Genomic DNA, 24,101 nt, shown 5'->3' on the forward strand with positions numbered 1-24,101 from the left:
GTCTCCGAATCTACTTATCACTAGGAAAGCATTTTAAATAATATATGGTTAATAAAAATCTATTTTAAGCTTACAAACAAATAAATTTTAGTTTTTAATATAGTACAAAAAAAGTAATCTAAATTTACGAATGCGTGTACTGTAAATACAGTACATACTTGTATATATTTTAATATGATTTTATGTGCTTTAAACGTTTATCTAGTGATATTACGACTTCAATATTTGTGGCGGACAGACGTAAAGTCGAATAAAATGACTTAAACTTGATTTTTATTTTTCCATATACTTTTTTAACAAGCGACGTATAATCGGGAACGACGTAACTCGAAACCGACGTAAGTCGAGGTATGCCTGTATTATTATATGATTTTATGTGCTTTAAACATTTTTCTAGTGATATTACGACTTCAATATTTGTGGCAGACGTAAAGTCGAATAAAATGACTTAAACTTAATTTTTATTTTTCCATATACTTTTTTGACAAATGACGTATAATCGAAAACGACGTAACTCAAAACGACGTAAGTCGAGGTATACCTGTAGATGTGCTAAATCATTACTGCGACAGATGGCACATAGCACTTGCCTGTGTGGAGTGTAGTAGTGTTTTGACCTTGTATATCATACTTTTCCTCTTAGCAATAGTCATATGGTTGTGTATCTAACTCTATTCAAGGGAAAAGTTTTGAATTGAAATAACATGATTTCTGGTTAGAGGATTTGATCCCGGGATCTCGACCACTTTTCAGTCCCAAAATTTTCGGGATTAAGTTTTCCTAATCCCGAGATTTTCGGGATTGACATCATTTTAAAAAAGTTGCAAAATAGATTGCATGAAGCGAAACGTTCAGTGCCAGTGCTTTTAACAGAATTGCTTGCCTATCATTTTAATATAAAATACAAGAAATTTTATTCCAAGCAAGCAGCAGAAATTAACCTAGCGGGCTTGCGATGCTTGCTTGGAATAAAACTTCTTGTATTTTCAACTAAAATGATAGGCAAGCAGTTCTCACTGGGTTACTTGGTAATATACTTCATTTTTGTATTTTTGAATTTTCGCGGGCGCCAATCGATTTTCTGGCGCAGTCGAGAGCACTACTCAGTGCGTTTTACCTGTCAATGTGTCAGCCATCTTGTTTTGCCAGTGTGGTTAATATAGACCCGACGCCTCTCGCTTAGGGGGGTCGACCTTAGGTGAAAAGGTTACGACCCCCGCCTTGCCCGTGATCTGTCAGGATGATGCGAGAAAGTCTTTTTACGTTTGGGAGTAGTGGTTTGCTGGATGCTGAGAGACTCACACAGAGACCGAATTTACAAAATTAACGTGTTTATTTTTAGAAAGGCATGCTTACAATGATCGAAACAATCGGGATTGTAGCCTTTACTCCTACAATCCCGATCTGTGTCGACCGGACTGTTTTCTTCCAACCTCCCCGTGTCCTCGAAGCTATAACTAGAACGGGCTTATAAGTATTTACTAACGATTCCTCCAACTTCCATCAAACCTAAACGCGTTTTCTCAGCAGCTGCATATATGTGCAACAAATTGAGAAGCAGACTTGGTGATGAGACACAGGATGCGTTGTTATTTCTCAGATCATATTTTCGCAATTCAAATTAGAATGTTCCTATTAGATTAGTTTTCTTTATATTTAAGAAAAATGTGACTGATTAATATTATTTTTAAATACTTTTTGCTAAGAAACTTACTTTACTACCTACTTACTAGGTTGTTATATGAAAGTAGTCTATTTAGTCGATGTTAAGAGAGATTTTTGTTAATTTTCAACGTTTATTTGCATAGTTTGTTACATAAAGGTTTTTTCAATTTATGTGAGTTTAAAGAGATCTCAGTGATGTTTAAAAAGAATAAATTTAACATGAAGACTGAGTGATTTTAAGTCTGGTTAGTCTGACTCTGAGTCTGATTAGTTAGAATGATTAAATTAGCTAGGTGTATACTGTAAAATATGTTGATTTCTGTAAGATTTTCTTATTTTTTATTAACCCTCAATACCGAAATAATCCCGGGATCTCGGGATTGACTAAGTATAATCCCGAAATCCCGGGATTAGATATAAGGACCGGGATCGAATTCCCTATTTCTGGTGCAAACCAGAAGTTCATATATATTTAAGCTAGGCCTCCTGCTCTTAAGTTTTCCATATGTGGTCTTGACATTCATCTAACTTTGCTCTTGAGATTAAGAAAGGACAGATAAACAGACAGACAACAATGAGAATTTATTGGTCTACATTTTTTTTAATTGCAGCTGAACAAAATGCAGCCCAATACATACCCTCCAATAACGAGGTCTACAAACCACTGAACACCAATAGTTAGTCATGGGTTCATTCATCACCAATGGACTAGCCATGTGGAGTTTTCTGGGTTTTCTTCATGTTAGTAACACCTAAATAAGGGCCATCTTTACAAAAAAGTCTTCCTGGGATGCATTCACCTTGGCAGATTGCTCACATGTTGTGTTGCCATAACCAAATAAATCAAACCAATTCTAATAATTTTTCTATAAACATGATATTTATGAGGATGTACTTAACTATCATGAAATCTGGACACCTTGCCTCTCCTCTGATTTCATATCCCCTTACTAACTCATAAACCCATTGCCTCAAACTTCTTACAGATACTGCTAAAAGATGTAGAACATCTTTATATGCTGTATGTGCAACAATTTTAAGGCACAAAGTACAGCTCAAAGTCTTTTTCTGTGCAGATATTTATTTTTCTTATTTATTATTGTGGCAACATTGCTTCATTCAAAATTTCCTATAGTTATAGTCTGTGTAATGTGCGCTTATGCACATGTTGAGTTTTACTGTCAAATTTGCATCCACTATTCTTATGCCACAAGTTTCAAAACTTTCCTAAGATCTTTTGCTGAGTTTTATTTTTACAACCTAGTTTCACCAGTTTTGTTTTTATGGGTTTCACATAAAAGCAATTATTCTTGCATTTTTACAAACATTTTTTTATTTAAACAAGTTTTATATGAAGTATTTTGGACGTTAAGGTTAGCAACTTTGATCACAACCATCACAACCTGTCTAACATGGACTACTTCTCAAATATTAATAGTGGCCTGATATTAATTAGTAGTTGTTGAGCATCTTCTGTACCAGGAGGAGGACTACTACTACTTTTGGTCAAATTACTTTGACTCCCTACCACAACAGTTTCTTCCATCAGACAAGTGGTATGATGGTATTCGAATAGGAAAATTACATAATACAAGGTTACAGATCAGCACAAAATATGATTTAAGTGGTTTTCAAGGGTGTCGAGTTTAAATATTTAGTCTGTTTTTTGCAAAATTTGATTCATTGTCAGATGACTGTTTGATATTTGGCTGTGAATGCAGTAGAGAAAAATTTTAAGATACCACATTTTCAACTGATGTCTGCTTGACCACTAAAATTATGCCATCTCATACCGTTCAAGTATCATGATAAACGTGACAATGGTAGGCTAAAAAACCAAACTTGTGTTATGGTTTTCATTTTAATATTTATTATATTATAGTATTTGATTTATATAACTACAAAGGTTATCTTAGATTGTTCACTTGGTATGATAAACCCTTACCTAACACATTTTCAAAATTCTTTATTCCTATAATGTACACAATTTAAAGAATTTTTAAAATGCATGACATTAAGCACTTGGTGTTTTAATCCTTTACATAAGATAACATTCGTAGTTATATAAATCAAATACTATAATATAATATAATAGAAGGGTTAGAAATATGAAAGAATCTATTAATCTTAGTGTTGTTATTTTTGCCCAAGAAATGCTGGGTTTATCTGCTAGTAATCTATATATATGGAATACACTAAGGCAAAATCTATTTCCAGTTCATTAAAATACTTGCATATGAAGTACATATGTGTTTTATACATTAAATAAGCTTATTTAATGTGTTTTATTAAATAAGCTTATTTATTTAAGCGCATTAAATAGTGTATAAAATAACGTAAATAAGCTTGTGGTGCCCATCTGCAATGTGCTGATTTGGACCGTTACAGGGCGCGGGAAAGAAGAAAAAAGCGATCTTTGAACTGGACACTCACTTTCGGACCAACAACTACCGAGAACGGACATTTGAACAATCAACCAACACAAACAGAAACAAACGACCTTTGATCGATGTTGAGCTGTAAAAACATTGTACATTGTTGTATATACGTGCAAATAAAAAAAATATAAAAATCCGACTGGACTTTCTCTCATTAGCATCAAATCATTCTCATTTGGTGACTGAACACCAAAAGCTCTATTGTTATTTTACTGTTTCATTTCATTTAAAATTATTAGAAGTGAAAACATGTGCAGTTTTACTCTTCCTATAGTGGTGCTCTTTCTTGCCATTCCAGATATTGAGTTTTCCCCATTCAGTATAAAAATAATTCTGAGAAGAATTTTTCAAGTTGTCATTTTTTCATGCATTTCTGATTATTTTTAAATTTTATGTTAACAGAAAGTCTATTGTAAATTAAATTTTGATCAGACATACTGACATACTTTTCTTTGAATAAAATGGTGTATAAGCAAGGAAGAACTTTTACAGGTAGGTAGACAAAGAAGAAACAAAACATTATGTTCAATTAAATGTCATTGACTTAGGAATTTATTTTTGCATGCAAATCAACTGTGAAAGTATTGATATGCTTATTTAAACCTTTTTAGAGAAATGAAGTCCTTGTGATGAGGGGATATACAGAAATTAGTCTTTGTTAGAATTAATCAGGGACATAATTAAATCTATTGTCTATCTATACAGAACAAGCTAAGCAAAATCTATTTTTAATTCGTTATAGTACTAATGTTGTAAACCAAGAAATTTTATATTTATAAAAGAGGCAAATAAATTTATTTATAAATAAATTTATTTGCCTCTTTATTCCTCTATTTATTTGCCTCTTTATTCCTCTATTTATTTGTAACTTGACACCAATTTTTACTTTTCTGGCTCTGTTATATATAACAGAGGGAAAGTATGGTGAATGGTGAAAGAGTGACCTCCCAAGAGTTTTACATTTTTGGACTTGGGACCTTGAAACATCGATAAATGCAAAAACATTGAGGATTATGTTTGTATGTGTGTGGAAGACACAATTTTTTTTCACCCTCTTTGAAGCTTAATAATTCCTATGTTTTTTTGTCAAAAATTTGTGAAGTTTTGCAGGCAGGTTTGTGTGTTAGGGGATTGATGCTGTTAAATTTTGGTGTTTAAAGATTGAAGGGGTAGGAGATAAAGGGGGTCATGTGTCTTATCTCAAGTAGGATTAGACTTAATTATGATTTTACTAATTATTAACATTTACAATTTTTTATAAAACCCATCCCTACCCTCCTAAATTAAGCTTTTTGCTATTTTATAATAATTATAAATATAAAAAGTTTTTAATAATAAAATATCATAACAGATGGTGCCACACATGCAGTTTTAAATGTTGCCAGGAAAGTTAAGCAACTCGTTGTTGGATTTTTTTCAACATATACTTTGCTGAATACAGCTAGTTTAATCAGATTAGGAAGAGTGCACTACATTTATTTTTATTATTAAATTTCTGAATGTGAATGGATACTTAATACATGGCTTGAGTTGATTTTATTAAAAATTAAAATATTACGGCTTTATTATTTCGAAATATTATTTTATTACATTTTATTGAAATAAAATGTAGTAAAATGACATTACAATCTGAAATAAAATTTAATGTTTATCAAAAACATTAATATTTTATAAACTTTAAATAATTTACTGGTAATGTATAGTTATAATTACATTGAAGTCAAAGCGATTATTTTATTTTTATTTTAGAAAAGAGATCTGAAAGCAGTTGGTTTGAAATTTTTTCATGTTCTTTATCCTAAACAGAAGAAAGCTTTATTACAAGATTGTAAGTAAATATATTTCAGTTTTAATTTTAAAAAAATATAAGTATTTTATGATATTTTAATATTTATGTTGTTTTAGGGGATCTTTGGGGTTCACTGATACTATGTGTATTCCTGGCACTGTAAGTTAAATTTAAAATTTATTTAATATTTACACGGATTTAATATGTTTTACACACTCATGCACAGCATATTTCTGTACTGAATAAGAGCATGCTCTTAAAGATAGGCAAAATGGCATCATATTCTACAAAGTATCTAAAAACATTTGCTATTTTAAGAATACTTTTATAGTTTCAGAAGTGTTTTTTATTTTTAATAATAGTTACCCAAAGAGATGCCATTGAATAGTTACTCTATCAATACATTTACATTTAATTTACATTTACTCATTAGTGCAGTTCTCTTATTAGCAAAACAAGTTGGCACGTACAAGAGCATTCTCTTACATGCAAAACAGGACATGTGTTTCAAAAATGCAAAAATAAGCAATTTTCAATATAAGAACATGCTCTTATTTGCTATGGTAAAATTAAATTGGCTTCACTGACTCACTCATTTAATCATTCACTGACATGACATTTTTAAATGGAAGCAGATCTCTTACTGAAAAATTAAATAGTCTAATAGAAAGAGAACCTCCACAATATTACTGGAAAAATGTCTAAACATCAATTGTTTTATATTTTATGAAATGTCAAAGTAAATGCTGGATCTATTAAAAAAAATAGCAACATTTTAAACACCAATTGCCTATTTTTGAAAAATGTTTTATTTATTTGGTCATTATTTTAAAGTAAAGTGTTTTATTTTGCCTTATTATTGATTACTTTTAATTAAAATTTCCATTAATTAGAAAATAACTGCAAATAATACATGAAGTATTTCTATAAATTACAAAAGTATGTGGAAAATATACTTCAGGTTGAGATATGTTTAGCCTGTTGATCACTGCAGCATTTGGACTTACACCAATTTAGAGAATATCACAAAGTAACATGAAACACAGGTTCGACCACCAAAGGCAGTTAGAAGTAGAACTAGTATATAATAAAATTGGGCAAATGAATGTTAGCCCATAATTTTATTACATACTAGGAGGAGTTTATATCTGTAATGTTGAAATCTGCATTAGTTTGTAAATATTATTTTAAATCTTAATCAGTAGATGACATAATTTCATATAAAACCATTAAAATTTTAATGCATCTTCTGCCATATGAATTATGTAAACTTTCTATTTTGAAATTGATTTATACAGGGTGTAATTGAACTCTATTTTAATATTTTAGGGATAGATTCTAGGGTCAAAAATAAGCTTAAAATCCTCTATAAATGTTTTTCAAAATCCACTTGGTTTTCAAGATATAGACTTCCAAAAAATCAAATATGCATTACATCTGAGAAGGATATTTTGAGCGGTTCTTGTAAAGTTCTTGTACTGTTTGAATAACATTTAATTTTTTATAACATTAAAGTAAATTTACATTGAAAACTCTTACTTTCAAACTTTTGTTTTTTACTGTAAAGTGGATTGATATTGCAATCTTAAAGTGGATAAAACTTTGTTTACATGAGATCCTGGGCTTCAATTTATACAAACTTGACTACTAACAGGGACTGAATGATCCAAAGTATTTTTAACCTGAAAGTAACAAAAGGAGAAAAGATTTTAGAAAAGAGACAAAGAAATAACAAGATGTTGACAAAGATAACATTTCCTTACTGACAACACTCTTTCCTGAGATAGTTACTCACCCTGGGAATCAAAAGAAAGAAATTTCAGATTGGTTGTTAATTAATTTAACAATCTCCCTCCATCCGATATTACCAATTTTGGAAGTGTTCTGACTCAGAACAAGCTAAAATTTTTAAAAGGATTTTTAAAAGATCACAAAAGACATCTGGTTTGAAGTTGTTGTCCGGTTCAGTTACTTCAAGAGAGAGTAACAATCCTTTTGTTTAGTTCATCAACTATTTCTGAAGGAGAAGACACATGATCTCTTCTATTTACAGTGTCCAGTTTTGTGGTCATCCTTTAGTCTAATTCCACTGACTAGTTTCAGTCCAGTCCCTTGCTCTTCAATCATTCCAGCTGATACAGAAGTTGCCCTTCACCCCAGTAACTGCCACCCAGGAGGAGAAGAATAAACACAAACTTTGAAGTTAGGAATAATTGCTCTCATTAATGACATAATTCAAGAGAAATAGTTGCCATTGAAGACATTATTTAACATTTAAGGTATTTATCCATGCACGTCTCAATGTAAACTCTCTCTCACAAGCAGTAAAATTTAGTTGTTAAGATAGCTTTGAAGTAGAAATTCGATGAGAGTGTATAAGTATAAGTATGCCATTTTATTGTCAGGTGTTTTTATGTAAATTAGAATTCGTTTTATTTTGTATAATCATAGAAAAATTTATTTTTGCCAATAAGCATAGTTTGCTATAGTATAATTTCGTTGTTGAGTTTGTGTCATTCTGGACCTCTCTGTTTCTCTTGTTTCCCTTCTTTCATTGTTTCTCACATTCATTTCTAGATGGGATGCTTGTGTGAATTCAGAAATGTGTGGGAAAAATTTTTGAAAGTTTCTGTTTTCCGACAAAAATACTGTGGTGTTAGAAGCAATAGTGGATGCTTCTCAGATTTTATATTTACATTTATTACAATAGGACTTACTTGGATAATATTTACTTACTCAGTCCATTGACAGAAGCATAAAAAAGTAAAAATTATTGTTAAAAGTTAATAACTTTTTAAAGTAATTTTGGCTAAGTTTTAAAAGTTTGGGACTTTTAAAACTTAACCAAAATTAACCAATATTGTGACAAATTTGTGGCTCATATTGATGTTTAATGTTAATGCAACATGATTCAAATACTTGAGTCATGATATAGAATTGTTTGAAGAAGTTTTCGGAGTTGTTAATTTATTATTTTTAAATGATGGAGGCTTCTGTATAATGATAATAAAAATTAATGAAAAAGTCTTTAATAAATAAATATAAAATTAAATTTATTTAATAACAAATGCTTCTTCAACATAATTGCTATTTATTAATTTTTTCTTTGAATTTCCATTTCTCCTATTATATTCTCTTGTATGAGGATAAGTCAAAAATTATCTGCTCTTTGGCTGTATAATTTATTGTAACCAATCGTCAGCAAATCAAATATATCATTTTTCGACATAATTGCCCTGCTTTTCAATACATTTTGTTCATCTGTCCACAAGTTTTCCTATTCCTTCATTAATAAAAGGTTTTTGGCTGAGCTGTAAACCATGAATGCATTGCTGTCTTAACATTGTTGTCAGATATGGATCTTCATCCCTGTAGCATTTCTTTTAGGGGACCAAACAGGTGATAGTCTGACAGGGCAAAATCAGGACTATAGGAAGAATTCTCTAACATCTCAAAATGAGTTTTTGGAGAGTGTTGACAGTATGCATAACTGTGTGGATAGCCCGCACATGGCTACCCATTTTGTGCAAAATTATTGTGGAGTCAAATTTGTTAAAATTTCCAATATTAATGACATTGGACAATGACATAATGATAAAAACCAGATGGTTTGGTTGGTTAAATAGACATTGTTCCTGAACTTTGAATTTTAAAAATTGTTTTAAATTTCAAAAGTTCAGCTAAAAATGAATAAGAAAAAAGAATCTTCTAGAGAAGCCTGACTTTGGCCCCACAACAAGGCCATAAACATTTGCTTTTCATTTACATCAAAAGCATTGTTGAAAATGTACAAAAGATCAGTTTGTCATCAATTATGTGTCTTTAAAAATTATTTGTTTACAATTTATTTCAGAATTTCATCTAATTCTGTTTAACAATAAAAAAAGTTATGTGATAAATGAATTATATTTGAAGAACAAATAATAATAATTATTATTAGTAGCAGTACTATTCATTTGATTTTATGATATTTAATAAAATATAAAAATACAAAAGATATAAAATGTTTTCTAATATCCATCTTCACAATCACCAGCAACACACCTTATATTTTTATATATATATTTATAGTAGTACTATTTTCTTAGCTACTGTAGTTCTCTAAAAAAATATGTATTTGAATGTTTAATTAATTCAAGAATACATGCAATAAAGAATCATTTTTATCTCTAATAAGTACCTCAGAGCATAAAAAACAAAATAATTCCAAAAACAGAAATGTAAAAGCAAATAAGTTTCATATAATTTGATACTAATTGAGATTATAAGAGATTAGAATAATTAAACATCATTAAATGTAAAGCAGAATGCTCATACCAACATTTATAAATTAATAAAGCATTTTGACAAAATTTTTCTGATAGTGAAGAATAGATAGTAAGAAATTTCAGAAAATAAATGTATTATTGTGTAGTTTTTAATCCATATAATATTAGAAAAATCATTAACTTGGCTGCTATTAATAATCTATATAAAGCAATTTGGTCTAAAGTTAGGTAGTTATGTTGTCATCTTTACTAATATTAATAATAATATAAAATTTTGAATTAAATTTAATAATCTAGAATTAATATTCTAGATTATTAAAAAGAAAAGATTAATCTAGAATAAAATTTTAGCCTGAAACTTCAGCTTTATGTGCAGATGCATTACTAATTATGCTAATACGACCTCCATTTGATTTTTGTTTCTAGACCAATTAATTTAAGAGAGATAATCATACAGGTCACTTTGCACACCAGTTGGGTATGACTTCATATCTATGACCCATCTTGGCTATCTTAGATCAAATTGTTTTCTATTGATTATTAATAGTAACTAAACTATAGCCTGAAATTAATCTGGTATTTAATGATTTTTTTTAATTATAAAGTTCAGGCTTATTTATATCATCTAACATTATTCAACTCTTCAGATTATGTCTTAAATTACATGTAAATTGTAAAGCATTATAATTGATAATACATCTAGTCCTTATTTCAATCAACATATTTTTGTTTTAATACAGTTTATTAATTATGGGCAATTTTGTTGCCATTTTTTTTTGATCTAATGGTGTTCTGGAGAAGGTCAATCCCTGTACCAAAAAAGTAGACATGTGTCAGCCTGAGCTGGAAGGGTCTATGTCAGATGAAAGGAGAGATGTGATTAATGTGTGAGTAATAATAGAATTAAGAGTAAGTAATAAACTTTGTAAAAAAACATAAAACAATAAAATTATGATAAAGATGGTATAAAAATGTTTTAGAAATGTAAAAAACAAAACAGCTGAGAGATCAGATTCATGTGTCAACTCCCAAGATGTAGTTAGATGTTGCCTCCATCCCTTTCATTCAACTTATACCCTTTCAGCTTAGGCTGACTCATGTCTACACTTTTGTTGTGTAGACTATAAGTATAATGTATGGAGGATTTGTTAATTTTTCTAAATAGGCTATTTTCAAGAAATGTATGTGATTTGTTAACTAAGGACTATCTATATAAATAATTATAATTTCTGTTATGTAAACCAGAAAATATTTATTATTCTGAGAGATGACAAAAATTATAAAATAAAAATTGTTGATAATTTCTAAACTGAATTTGATTATATATTTTACACCTTCGAAATATCAGTATATTCTTATTATGAAGAAGCTAAGGCATCATCTTTTACTCAGATTTACTTAACACCTAAAATAATCTTCTACTTTTAGATCATTAATTTGTATAAAAAATATTCTAAGTATTTACAAGTTCTTGCATTTAATACAAAACCTGAAAATGTTTATGAATTTTATTTAATTAATGGTAATTATTATATTCAATGTATGAATCAGTGATTTCAGTATATAATTACAATTGGGTTCAGAGTAATTTTTAATATAGTTTTAACATACTGTATATTTAATATAAATATAATGTGTAAAATGGGAATATCAAAAATTTGTATTTTTGATATTATTAAATGATTTTCACCATTAATAACTGCCATATTTCTAAATGCTTGATTAATAAGTAAAATGTTCAACCTTTTCAGATTTTTTACAAACTTTCTATAATGCTAATTATTAAATTTATCATGAGATGGCAGCTTAATCACCTACCTCTAGCCAAATTATTAATATAGCTGAATAAATAGTCTAGCAGATCATTTAGTAATTTCTATAACGTTTCACTAAAAATTCTGTTTTTTAAATTATTTAAAAAATATATAAATTGTAATTAGACTAATTTCAATTTTTGATGTATCTATAATGAAGTATTAATGTATAAACATACATACTTTTTCAGTGGAGAATACATTATTATTACTGAAGTCTAAGTATTTTCAGAATAAAATAAGATGTAAAAGTATTTTGAAACAAAGATTTAAAATTCTAAAATAATAGTAAAGAAAAATAAGAATTTCTGCCGTGCTTTATAATTAGTGTTGGAATATAATGGTTTTGTAAATGTCTTAAAAGAATCAAAGATTTTTGTGCTTATTCAACATGTGACTGTGTGTTTAAAGCAAGTTTTAAATTATTTATTTATTTATTTATATATTAAATGATTATAATTGTATTTTTACACAATAAAATAATTTAAATAATATTTTCTCAAATTCATTACATTAAAATTTATTGATTTAGTAATCAGAATACATTCTTAGGTTGATAAATACTGCACATATAACCAATGTCCAACAAGAAGAAACTACAAGAAAGCAAACATGAAAGTTGATCTATGAAGTTTAACCTTACATCCCCCTCCCCTTTCTCTTAAGTACTACTATTTTAACATATGGAAAGCAATCACCTATTCCTAGTATCTTTTCTGCTTGTTTTAACAACTGTGAAGGTCGGTCAGCCTGATGATGCCTGTTAAACATAGATAGAAAACATTTGCTTTCTTGTAGTTTCTTCTTGCTGGATATTGATCATTTGTGTTGTTTTTCTAATAGTTGATGTTTAATTTATTTGATATTGCACTTTAATATGTTAAGATATTTTGTATATATGACAATTTGCACGCATTCCTGGAATTAAAATCTCAGAAATATTTCAATAAACTATAAAATCTTCTTCATAATTATATATTTTGAGACACCATGAAGTGTTGACACTAGACACTGGACTTTTTCACATCCACTTTATTTTTTATGTACTTTACAGTCTTTAAACTAATTGTTCCAAATACCAATACATGTTTCGGGCTAATACCCCTCATCTGTTGGCTTTAGACATACAGTACCTGATATAAGTTTTCTATGGTGATTTTAAATTTATTGTTGACATACATAAAATCAAACACCATTGTGTATTGTAAACCAGTTAAAAATTCTTAAAACTATACAATGCTACATTTTAAAACAATACAACACTAAATTTTTTATACCTTGGTGCAATTTTTACATAAAAAATTAAAAAAAACTTTATAATGATGAAATGATTTCTTGTTGTCATGACATAGTAACATCTTGCAACAGATTTTTTTAAAATTTATTTTTAGACTGTTGCTCAAGCCAAAAGTTTTATTTTCCTGTAGTCAAATTTTGTTGGAACTGCCATAATAATTAATTTACATAATTATAAAAATTTACAAATATTGTAAAAACTTTAAAAAGGGCTTTTTCACCCTTTTAATTAAAAATTTCAATAAACTGTAAACACAAGTTCATACCGACTAGATAGTTACTTAGTTGCTAAAGTAACATTTGTCATGAGATGTTATCATTAACTGACTATAAATTTATGTCATTTATACTGAGAGGAAAAAAAACGTGTCTAGAAATGAAAGGTTTGATTAACATCATAAAACATCAAGAAAATATCCTTTTAAGCTTCTTTATGGTGGGATTTTTTGCAAATTGTAAATTATAGAGACTATTTTTGAATTGATGTAAGTCATATGTTACATTTAGGATGAAAGAAATAGTTGCATTTCCAATCTTTCGACATTATAATTTAATTTAAACATTAAATAATTGAAAAAAAGTAGTTTACTTATAAAGTAGGAAAATTACTTGTTTTTTCATTTTTTATAATTAGAATTTTAATAACTGTTTTTTACTTAGAATGAAATTAAAATATTAAAATAAATAAGTTTGATTTATCATGTGTAGTATCAATATATGCAGCATATTTATATAAGATATAATAAAGTTAGTACAGTTAATATGAATAAATCTGAAGTTTCTAATGACTGTTTGACGGCAACTTTGATTAATGTTGTAACTTAATTATTGTAAGCTTCAGGTATTTTAGCCTAATGTATTCTGTTCAAATTGAGAATATATGACATTAAAATTAGCAATTTATTAATTAATTATAGCAAATAATTTATGAATTCAATATCATTCAATCATTCAAGTTATCATTTTCTTGCAATAACCAAGTTAACTTATTATAACTGCATTTGTCAATGTCAGCAAGACTAGGTGTTGAAATCGACTTTTGTTTGAAATTTACTTTTAAAGATGAAATTAATGATATGTTAGTGATATGTAATTGCTGATAGAATAAATTATTTGCCTCATCAAATGTTTTATAAACTGTGTTAGAAAAATTTCCAAATAATATTGTACTTTGTGTAATTCATAAATAACATGCTGTCTGATTAATATATATTAAAATTTCATCAAATTTATTCAAAATTATTCAAAATTAACATTTAAATTAAAGAATTTCATAAGTTTTTGAAGTGAAGTGAAGTGAAGAGAATATTTTATGAAACAAAATGATGGATAAGTGATTAATATTCATTTTGACATTAGTTTATTAAAGTTACAGATCTTATTCAGCTCTGTTTAATAACTTCAAACATAGATCAATTTAATTAATTTATGTTGACTGAATAACAGGATTCATTTTGTTTATTGCAGTTATATTCTGTACTGTAAATCTTCTGTTTTAAACAATCGTTGAATATATTTCAATACAATCTCTCTACACACCGGTAAATATAAATAAAATACTCCTCAAACCTTTTAACCAGAGTGCTTCTATTTTTAGAATCGCAAATGTTTTCATATTGAATGTTTATTTGAAAAGTAAGGGCCTATTCAATAAAGTCTGAAGAAGAGCCTAGGAGGGGGCAATGAAAACGTTTGTGATTCTAAAAATAGAAGCACTCTGGTTAAAAGGTTTGAGGAGTATTTTATTTATATTTCAATAATTAGACAAATTTTATTGTTCAGTTTTTTTAAAGTAAATAATTTAAATGCCAGCATCCCATTCTCTTTGCCAAATTGTGTTCGTTTGATGCTTAAAAATATATACTTAACATTTAGCTTTAATTACCTATATATATTATAATTATCCATTTTTTAATTGATTTTAATGACCAAGTACAATATAATTAATAATAATAATTAATATCATAGAAAACATTTACTAGAACTTTACTTTTATTTAAGAATTTGTTATTCCAAGGTTTTTACTTACTAATTAATGCAGGTGCTTATAACATTAACAGTATGGAGTCTGAAAAGCAAAAGCATCATGTTAAACTGTGTCACTTAGAAATAGGAATCATTTTTGAATAATTTTTTAATGAATAATTCTGAATGACACATTTGATTACAATGCTTAAGCAGTATTTCATAGGTTCTGTTATGTCAAAATTTTTATGCTTTAGTCTACTAAAAAAAAAAGATCAAAGCAAAAAAAATGTTGTCCCAAAAAATTTCTCAAATTTTCTGTCAGTCAATAAAAAATCCCCTATCTGGAAATGCTGGATGGCATTACATAAAACTACCTTTGATTTTTAATGCCACTTCTTGTTTTCCTGTTCAAACTGGTTGCATGACATCATGACATTGCTAGGTTGTGATGCATGTATGCATGCTTTGTGATTCAATTTCATGCTGATTGTTGAAATAAGCAGACTAGGGTTTTCATCACCAGTATTATATTTTTATCTCCACTTTAATGAAAATATAGCCAAGTGGCAATTTTGGTGCTATGCAATGTGACCACTGTAAATGACAGTATGATTTACACTTGGCATGATTCTAAAAGGAGGAGTAGAAAAGATTTAAAATCATTACATCCTTTATTTTCAGTAGAAATTATCAAAATTATAGTTATTTTGAATTCCTTAGTCTACACTCCGCACTTTGCAACATACTTTTCTGAGAAATGTCAGTTTTAATTTTTCCGCTTGTTTTTTCATTTAAACAAGATTACTTTTTGCCATTGGAGCTATGCAATATGCATTATAGTATTTATTTTAATTTTAAAGGAACAAAACTAATTGTTTTGGTATCAAGAGGGTGCTAGAGCTACAAGCACCCCAGGATGTACCCATGACATCACATATACATTTCTACAACAGCCTCAGACATGAAATTTTTGTAACTCAACTTGAATAACAAAAATTATCACCAATTGTTTAGCAACCATTAAAAACCTTTTTAACTTATACACAATGCTGGATATGTATAAATGATAAATTACACACCTTTAAAACAAGCATAAAATCATACTTACATAATAGAAGTAAATCGATCATACTGTTATTGTGCAGGCATGGCAATACATGGCATGCTTTATGAAGTAGATGTGTCTAGAGTGAAATCGTTTTAAAATGTTAGAATATTCACAATTTTATTCATTGAGATATTCAAAATGTAAAAAGTTATAAACTGATTTAAAATAAAAAAAATCTGATTTTTTTAAATAAACTTATTTCTCAAATTTTAAAAATATTTTCAAAAATATTTATTTCTTTCAAAAGTGAATTTTGCAAAGTTAAGAAAGAAGAGATGAATACCATTTATGAAAATATTTATTCAGAATTCTAATGACAGTGACATTGAACTAATTTGCAAGTCATATTCTGATCAGACTGAATATTTAATGGATTCTGGCTAGTATATATTTACAATCATTTTTTTTTTTTTTAATATACATTTCCCAGTAAATGTAAAATGAATATCTTAGTTGTTGAAAGACTATATTCAAACGATTATCTTTTTCTATCAACTAGTTATTACAAAATTCATGATAAATGAAAAGCTTTTATTAAAAGTAATTATAAATTTATGAAAATAAATTTTTGTATAATTTTTTGACTCTTTGATGTATACTTTGATAATTTGCACACTTTCTACCAGTATTGCTGTTTTATTTGTTTCTTACATCTTCACAAAATGAACTATACATAAATCTAATATTTGTAAATTATAATTTGTTATATAAAGTGGTTACTCTTTTATTATATCTTTACAAACATCATGGTTTTCTTAATTAATTAATTAATTTATTTATTTTATAATTTCTGGTTGTTTTAGTGGATTTAATTTTTTTAACAATCATTTCAGAACTTAAAATATTTTCCTTAAATTTACATTTGTGAACACAGGGTCATCACCTCTTTGATGATTTTGTCAGGATAACATTACTGCATCCTTTGAAATAACACAAATGCTGCAATAGCTGTTTATTTTTGTTCATATTTGATTGTGTGAGTGGTCATGTGACTAGGCGATTGGATTCGGGATGGAGGAGGTCTCCAAGACAGCATGGCAGAAGAAAAAGCACCTGGAGACTAGGTAAACAAACCAAATACCCATTTATTTGACAGGATCTACATGTTATCAGTAGCAAGTTATTTGGATATAGACTCTGATGCATTTTGCATGAGAGAGAGAGAGTTTACATTAAACTGCATGCTGACATAAATACCTGAGGTTATGAAGTGGCCATTTGTAGGCTAGGTGATTGTTCTGATTGTTCCTTAAGAAGCTTTTTAAATATGAGAGTTTCTGACACACTTTTGGGAAAGTTCAATGATCATATTCATTCAGAGAAGGTGATATTCTTGCATGAGGCGTACTTTATCCATTTAGGGAGTAAGAAATATCTGAAGTCAGAGGAGAAGACATAGTCATAGGTGGAATAGATGAAATTCTGTTGATGGAAAAATTGATATTCCTTTAAAGGAGAAACTTGACTACTCTGGTTGAGGAACTGGTGATGACTCTCATTGGGGAACTCGCAACAACTGCCTGAAACAGGCATTAGTTGTTAATTTAAAATGGCAGAATATGGACAGTAGGTTAAAAGTTTGTGGGAAAGCGTCTCTTTTGACACTGAGAACACATAAGAAGAAATGCTCTCAGATATAACAATTGACAAATATTGTTGCTAACAAAATCATATTGATAAAATAAATTTCTTTTATTATTTTGGTTAAATTAAGTTTGTTAAGTTCAGGTTCTCACACATTGAATAATTTAAAGAAATAATAATAAAAATATAAATATATATATATGAGATCACAAACAGGTCCAAACCATTGTGAAATTTGTGAAAATCAGTAATTAGAGAAAAATTCAAATTCAATTGTTTAAAAAGAAAAAATGTTTATAGTTGGAAACCCTTTGTTTATATTAAACCACGGTGCAGAGTCATAAAATGTAAAAGGAATGTTGTCCATTTCTGATCAAAGATTGAGTTCAGCTTTGAGTTTAGCCTCTCCTATGCTCCAGGTAGGAGTCCTGTTACACTTAGTAATGGGGGACCAGCCACTCTGAAAGCACAGATGAGGGAGATCAACCAATCAGAATGGCTGATAAAAAAAGACGGAGATTGATATAATTCTCGTCAATCAAGGACACAATGCATTCAGTCAGTTAATGTTGGATAATGCTGACACTGTGTTTTCACGTGCTGGAGAGATCCTCCACCCAGTACAGTTTTGGATACCTGAAGTTTTTGTTGTGCAATAGGGACTTGGACAACTCTCCAATAGAGATGCCACGAATATTCGGCTACTATTCAGTATTTGGCCTATTTGGCTACTTTTTTTAATATTCAGTATTCAGCCGAATACCGAATACCAAATCATGAAAAAAAAATGCACATATTAATCAAAAACGTATTTATTTTAATCACAAATTATTACATTTAATACTTAAAATCTATCAGTGATAAGTTATGATGAGTGAAAACAATTTTTTCAGTATTTGTTGATAGTATGGGGGCTTAGGGGAGGAGAAATTTAAAAAACTAAATGAATGATAATATGTGATATATATTGTCATCGTCTCCCTTACCGTCTGGACTGCCGAGCGGTAACAATCAATGACATGTGGAAGCAGTTGAGTCAGAGATAGATGCCTCATTTACAAATAACACAACCCATTTATTAAACATGAAAGAAGCTTACAAGATTTCCCACAATCTTGGAAGTTCTGCGGCAGCTGCAGCCTCTGGGTCTTCCTCTCCTTTCCAAGATAGTCCCATTTTGAAGGAGTGTCCCTTGTTCGTGAATGAACAATTCCATCACATCTTGACGATGCGGTCAACTTCCGTTGATAGAAAGATGTTGATCCGAGGTCGGGAGATGGAGACGAAGATGGGTGCGAGACACACACACACAACAATAGATCCGTCACTCGGAACTTTTGGGAGAAGAAGCCGTCGTGTCCTTGAATTTCCGGGGTTTTATCCATTTTCTTCAGATTCCCCTTTCCAATTGGTCTCTCCTTGTCACCTGATGACAATTCGAAACCTATTGGGGGCATGGAGAGGTCAAAATCGAAGTTTAATTTGATATCCAACCAGAAATGGTCGATGGACTTACATTCTTCTATTGTTTAAAAGTAGGCATCGTGTTTTCATATAAAAAATTTATTTCTAACTACAGGTAACCCCCGTATAACACGGTAGTTACGTTTCAAAAAATTGCCGTGTTATGCGAATCCATGTTATACGAAACAAAGAACTAATATGAAAAGGAGGGTTAGGTTCCAAAAATTAAAAAACATGCTAGTATATTTTCATAATTAAGATAAATATTTTCATTAAAATTTTTTAAGTGATAAATATTAATATAAATTAAACAATGTTTTCTTCGTCATCACTAAAAACACTATTAATTAACCGAGAGTGTTTTCTTTTTGGCAAGTTATCCTTATCCTCTGAGCATTTTTCTGCATTATCTTCAGATCCATGCTTTACCTTTTGCAAAATGTATGTAATTTTAGATTGCTTGCTTCTAGTTAAAAGGTCTTTATAAATTTCCTTATATGGTGCTAAGCACTTATGAAGAATAAAGCAAGTATGGAATAAGGGAAAAACATTCGGCAACATCAGAAGCAGAAGCGTCGCGATCTGGCAACATTGAAACAAGTTTCGAGAAGGACCACGTGTATCGACAGAAGGCGAGAAGAGAAAATTTACATACTTAAGTACTAATAGTTCACGAAAATAATAATTTTCGTGAACTATTATTACTTAAGTATGTAAAAATTTATTACATTTCCTGTTGTACGAGGGTTTTACCCAATTCTCGAACCGTGTCAGAGTGAATCCGTGCTATAAAAGTACCGTGTTATACGGGGGATGGTACCAATTCTCGAACCGTGTTAGAGCGAATCCGTGCTATAGAAGTGCCGTGTTATACGGGGGTTACCTGTACTATTTTTTTTTTCTCAAAAAAAATTATTTTAACACGAATTTTAGTGAGGGTTTGGACCCGTCCAGAGCCTCACAATAGCAAATGATTGCACTTTTCCTCATAAACTATACCTGCTTCTGAAAATAGCCTCTCACTATATACACTACTACCGGGAGACAATAGATAAATCTTAGCGAATTCTATCAGGCTTGGATACTGTTTTGCGTTTGCTGATCACCACTTGTAAAGGTCTGCCATCTGATCTAGGCAAACAGTTTTCATATAAAGTGGTATAAACAATGATATTTCTTAGTAATAAGGACTATTGGTAACACAATTTGATGTAACAATGAACAAATAATGCATGTCGTGACACGATCTACTCATAAATAAAACAAATGTGCCCATGGTGTTGCTATCGCACCCACCACAATGGGACAGGTCGTAACCTGTCACCCGCGAAATGTACACATATTTTGCCAAACATTCGGCCGTCGAATATTCGGCGCTTTGGCCAAGAGCGTAGCCGAATATTTGGTATTTGGTATTTGGCAAAATCACTATTTGTGGCATCACAACTCTCTACCTATCGCTCTCCTAACACTACCCCCACTGTTCATCTCCAAGTGATCCCAACAGGACTTGGTTCTTTAGTCATCATGACATCAACGTATGCCACAAGAGAATCTCCATACAAGGAACTGAACTCCGTCAATGTGATCCTCACTGATTGTTGTGACATTGAATGTATAGTTGTTATGTAAGTTACCATCTGATACAATAAATGGTTTTCTTTATAAAACACTTGTCATCTCTGTCTCTGCCACCACTACCCACACATGGATGACCCTAGCTTTCCTGACACAGGATTAACCTAATCTCCCTCCCCGAAAATCTGAGAACTTGCTTCTCAAACACCACTGGTGTCCGAGAAGTGGGATTTTAAGTCCCCAATCTCCACCAGCATTGGCTAACTTACATATATCAGGTTTTAAAGGTGAAATTTAGATATTTCAATTTTTTTCTAGAACGACTGGGAAGAAATGTTCTAGAATGTGTGTATACTAAATGTATATATATTATAGTGTGTATAGTGTGTGTAATATAGAATCTAAGTGTATATATATTATATATAAAGCAACTTAATAAAACTTTCTACATAATAGAATATTTTTTAATATATTTTAGAATGCTTCATGGTTCAACAATAGAAGATACAAATGAAAGTGGAATGCAGTTTGCTGAAATTTTCACAATTGTATGGTGTGGTGCATTTATAGTTACTATTAATTCAAAATTTTTGGGTGGAACATTGTAAGTATTAGAAGAAAAGATTTTTATTTTAAAATATATATTAGGAATTGATGATTTCAAGTAAGAATCAATAAATATTTATACAGTAAAACCTGTCTAAACTGGACTCACATGGTACTGAATATTTTGTTTGGGTTGGCACATTTCCATTTTGAACAAGTTTTTTTAACACCAAAAATTGTTACATTCTGAAGAATTTTTCCCATTTAGGCAGGTTTCTGTTTTATTAAGATTTCAGTTTATAACAGGTTTTACTGTATAGCATTTTAAAATTTATTATTTAAAAAAAATTTTTTCTTATTAATTTCAACTCACACAAAACACACTTCAAGAGGACTAAAAATTCAATATTAACATAACAAATTTATTAAAATAATGTTGAGAAAATGAAATAAACTATTACCTAGTTTTGTAAAATAAAATTAAATCATAATTGTAAAATAATAGAAAGAATGTCATATACTGAATTATTTCATAACAGTAAATGCAAATGGTGCAACTTATATTCTAGTTTTTCAAAGTTTTTATGCTTCCACGTGAAAGATTTTTTCATGCATTCTGTAACTCAAGATCACCAATGATCTGTGACAACTAATATTCCAATGTTCCCTAGACATGCTCAGTTTGGAAGATATCGTAGGTATTCTGATTGCCTAGCAGGCTAACCTGAATCTTGTTGCTAGATCTACAGCCCTTCTCTTTTATCCATCAGTATCAACATCATTTCATGGCCATATCACTGCAACTCAAATGGCAAGTGATATGTTGGTGTGACCGACTGGCTTCTCAGAGTACAACAGTGTATCTTCACATAAAAATTAAAACTTGGCTGATGGTATATACATTTTAAAAAATATAAAAGTATCACAAACGCACAAAAAATTTTTGTTTTTGTTTTCCTCTTCCATTGTTTCAACGCACCAGTGACAGTCCAAAAACAATTTTCACAATTTTGGTATTTTTATATTTTTTAAAATGTATCTTCAGTTGTTTGTAAGAAAGTCATATTTATCATTGAGACATCTTTAGAGTAAACAGATGCATATACAATTGACAATCCATCTGTACTGTTTATAATGGTGATGTAATACCTATTACATCAGTCATATAATGCATGATTCCAATATAAGGTGCATCCCATAAATATAAAGGCATTAATAGATTTCCATATAAAATCATTCATACAGAAAAATTTTCCTTATCCTATTTGTTTTTAGTTTAGTAAACCTTTAAAAAATAATAATAATTTATTAACAATTGGCTTAAAGTTCACTGTCCTAAAATTATAAAGGTAGGCTGATATTAAGATAACAGAGGACAACATTAACATAACAGTTACTACTAGAAATTACTGTAGTTAGTTATAATTACTAATTTAACAATAGGCTTAGACAAACTCTTAACAGAATTAGAGAAAATGCTCATGAAGGAGAAAATTATACTGAAAGAGCAACTGCTAAAAAATTAAATTGGTCATCCACTGTAATCGTGAACTTTATTAAACTTGAAGATCAATATGCTCAAAAGAAAGAAATATTTACTCTGTGCCAAGGAAAAAATGAGTCAGACAGACACTTGGAAACAGATTAACTGGAGTGTAGAGAAGAAATCCAATCTTGATAGTCCAGATGGTTGTAGCCACTACTGACATGATTTGAGAAGAGAGGAAGGACTGTATTCCAAATGACAACAAGGTGGTGGCTCATGGTGGAGTGGTTTTAGTTGGCAAGAAAAGACTCTACTTGCTTTTTTACAAAGACATCCAAAAACAAATGATTATCAAGACATGCTAGCGAGCAATCTCCTGTCTTTTGTGGAGTGTATTGCTGGTAATTAATGGTTCTTTCAACAGGACAGTGCTTCCATTGACACAACAAACTCTACATATGAATGATTTTTAGCTAGTGGGGTGTGTATTATTAATTGGCCAGCTCTATTTCCTGATCTTAATTCAATGGAAAATATTTGGGGGATTCTAACTAGAGCTGTTTACACAAATGGACAGCAATATATTAGTGTGGAGTAACTAAAACATGCCATAATTTGTCACTCGGAAGAAATAAGCATATCTTTCCTCCAAAAACTCACACAATCAACGCCAGACTACATTTAAAAATTTATTTCAGCCAAAGGATGCTTCATTGGATATTAGGCTATCATTAAGTATAATTCATTAACATGTCGTCAATTGTTTCAGTTAATTTTGTTTCATGCCTTTATATTTTTGGGACAGTCAAATTGATTGTAATTCTTTGAAATTATTGTTTATTTATTATTTTCTTTCTCAAGAAATGGTCATCTTTTTTGTGTATGCATTTGTGAAACTTCAAGCAAGCCAAAATTAAATTATTTTTGCAAAGTTTTCACTGTAAGTGATTTTATACAGAAATCACAGTGATTTCAGTGATTATTCACTCACAAAATTTCAATTAAAAAATTTTCCCTGAAAGAAGTTAGATAGATAACCAGCACAACTCAATTGCTAACATTAAAAGTATGATATACAGGAACAAGACATTATTCAT

General features: G+C 29.7%; 1 protein-coding gene across 1 annotated transcript in view; it reads left to right on the forward strand.

The window, feature by feature from the left end:
* The window catches only part of LOC111618351 (protein YIPF6-like), a 55,428-nt gene that overhangs the window by 12,990 nt on the left and 18,337 nt on the right, over window positions 1-24,101 (forward strand). The window contains exons 3-5 of the mRNA XM_023359858.1: window positions 5,853-5,931; window positions 6,009-6,051; window positions 21,451-21,576. Of these exons, the coding sequence (XP_023215626.1) occupies window positions 5,853-5,931; window positions 6,009-6,051; window positions 21,451-21,576 (248 nt within the window). The remainder of the gene's footprint in view (window positions 1-5,852; window positions 5,932-6,008; window positions 6,052-21,450; window positions 21,577-24,101) is intronic.

This window comes from Centruroides sculpturatus, unplaced genomic scaffold (assembly GCF_000671375.1).
Source record: "Centruroides sculpturatus isolate CEXI.00-Female unplaced genomic scaffold, Cexi_2.0 scaffold69, whole genome shotgun sequence".
Lineage (NCBI taxonomy): Eukaryota > Metazoa > Arthropoda > Arachnida > Scorpiones > Buthidae > Centruroides > Centruroides sculpturatus.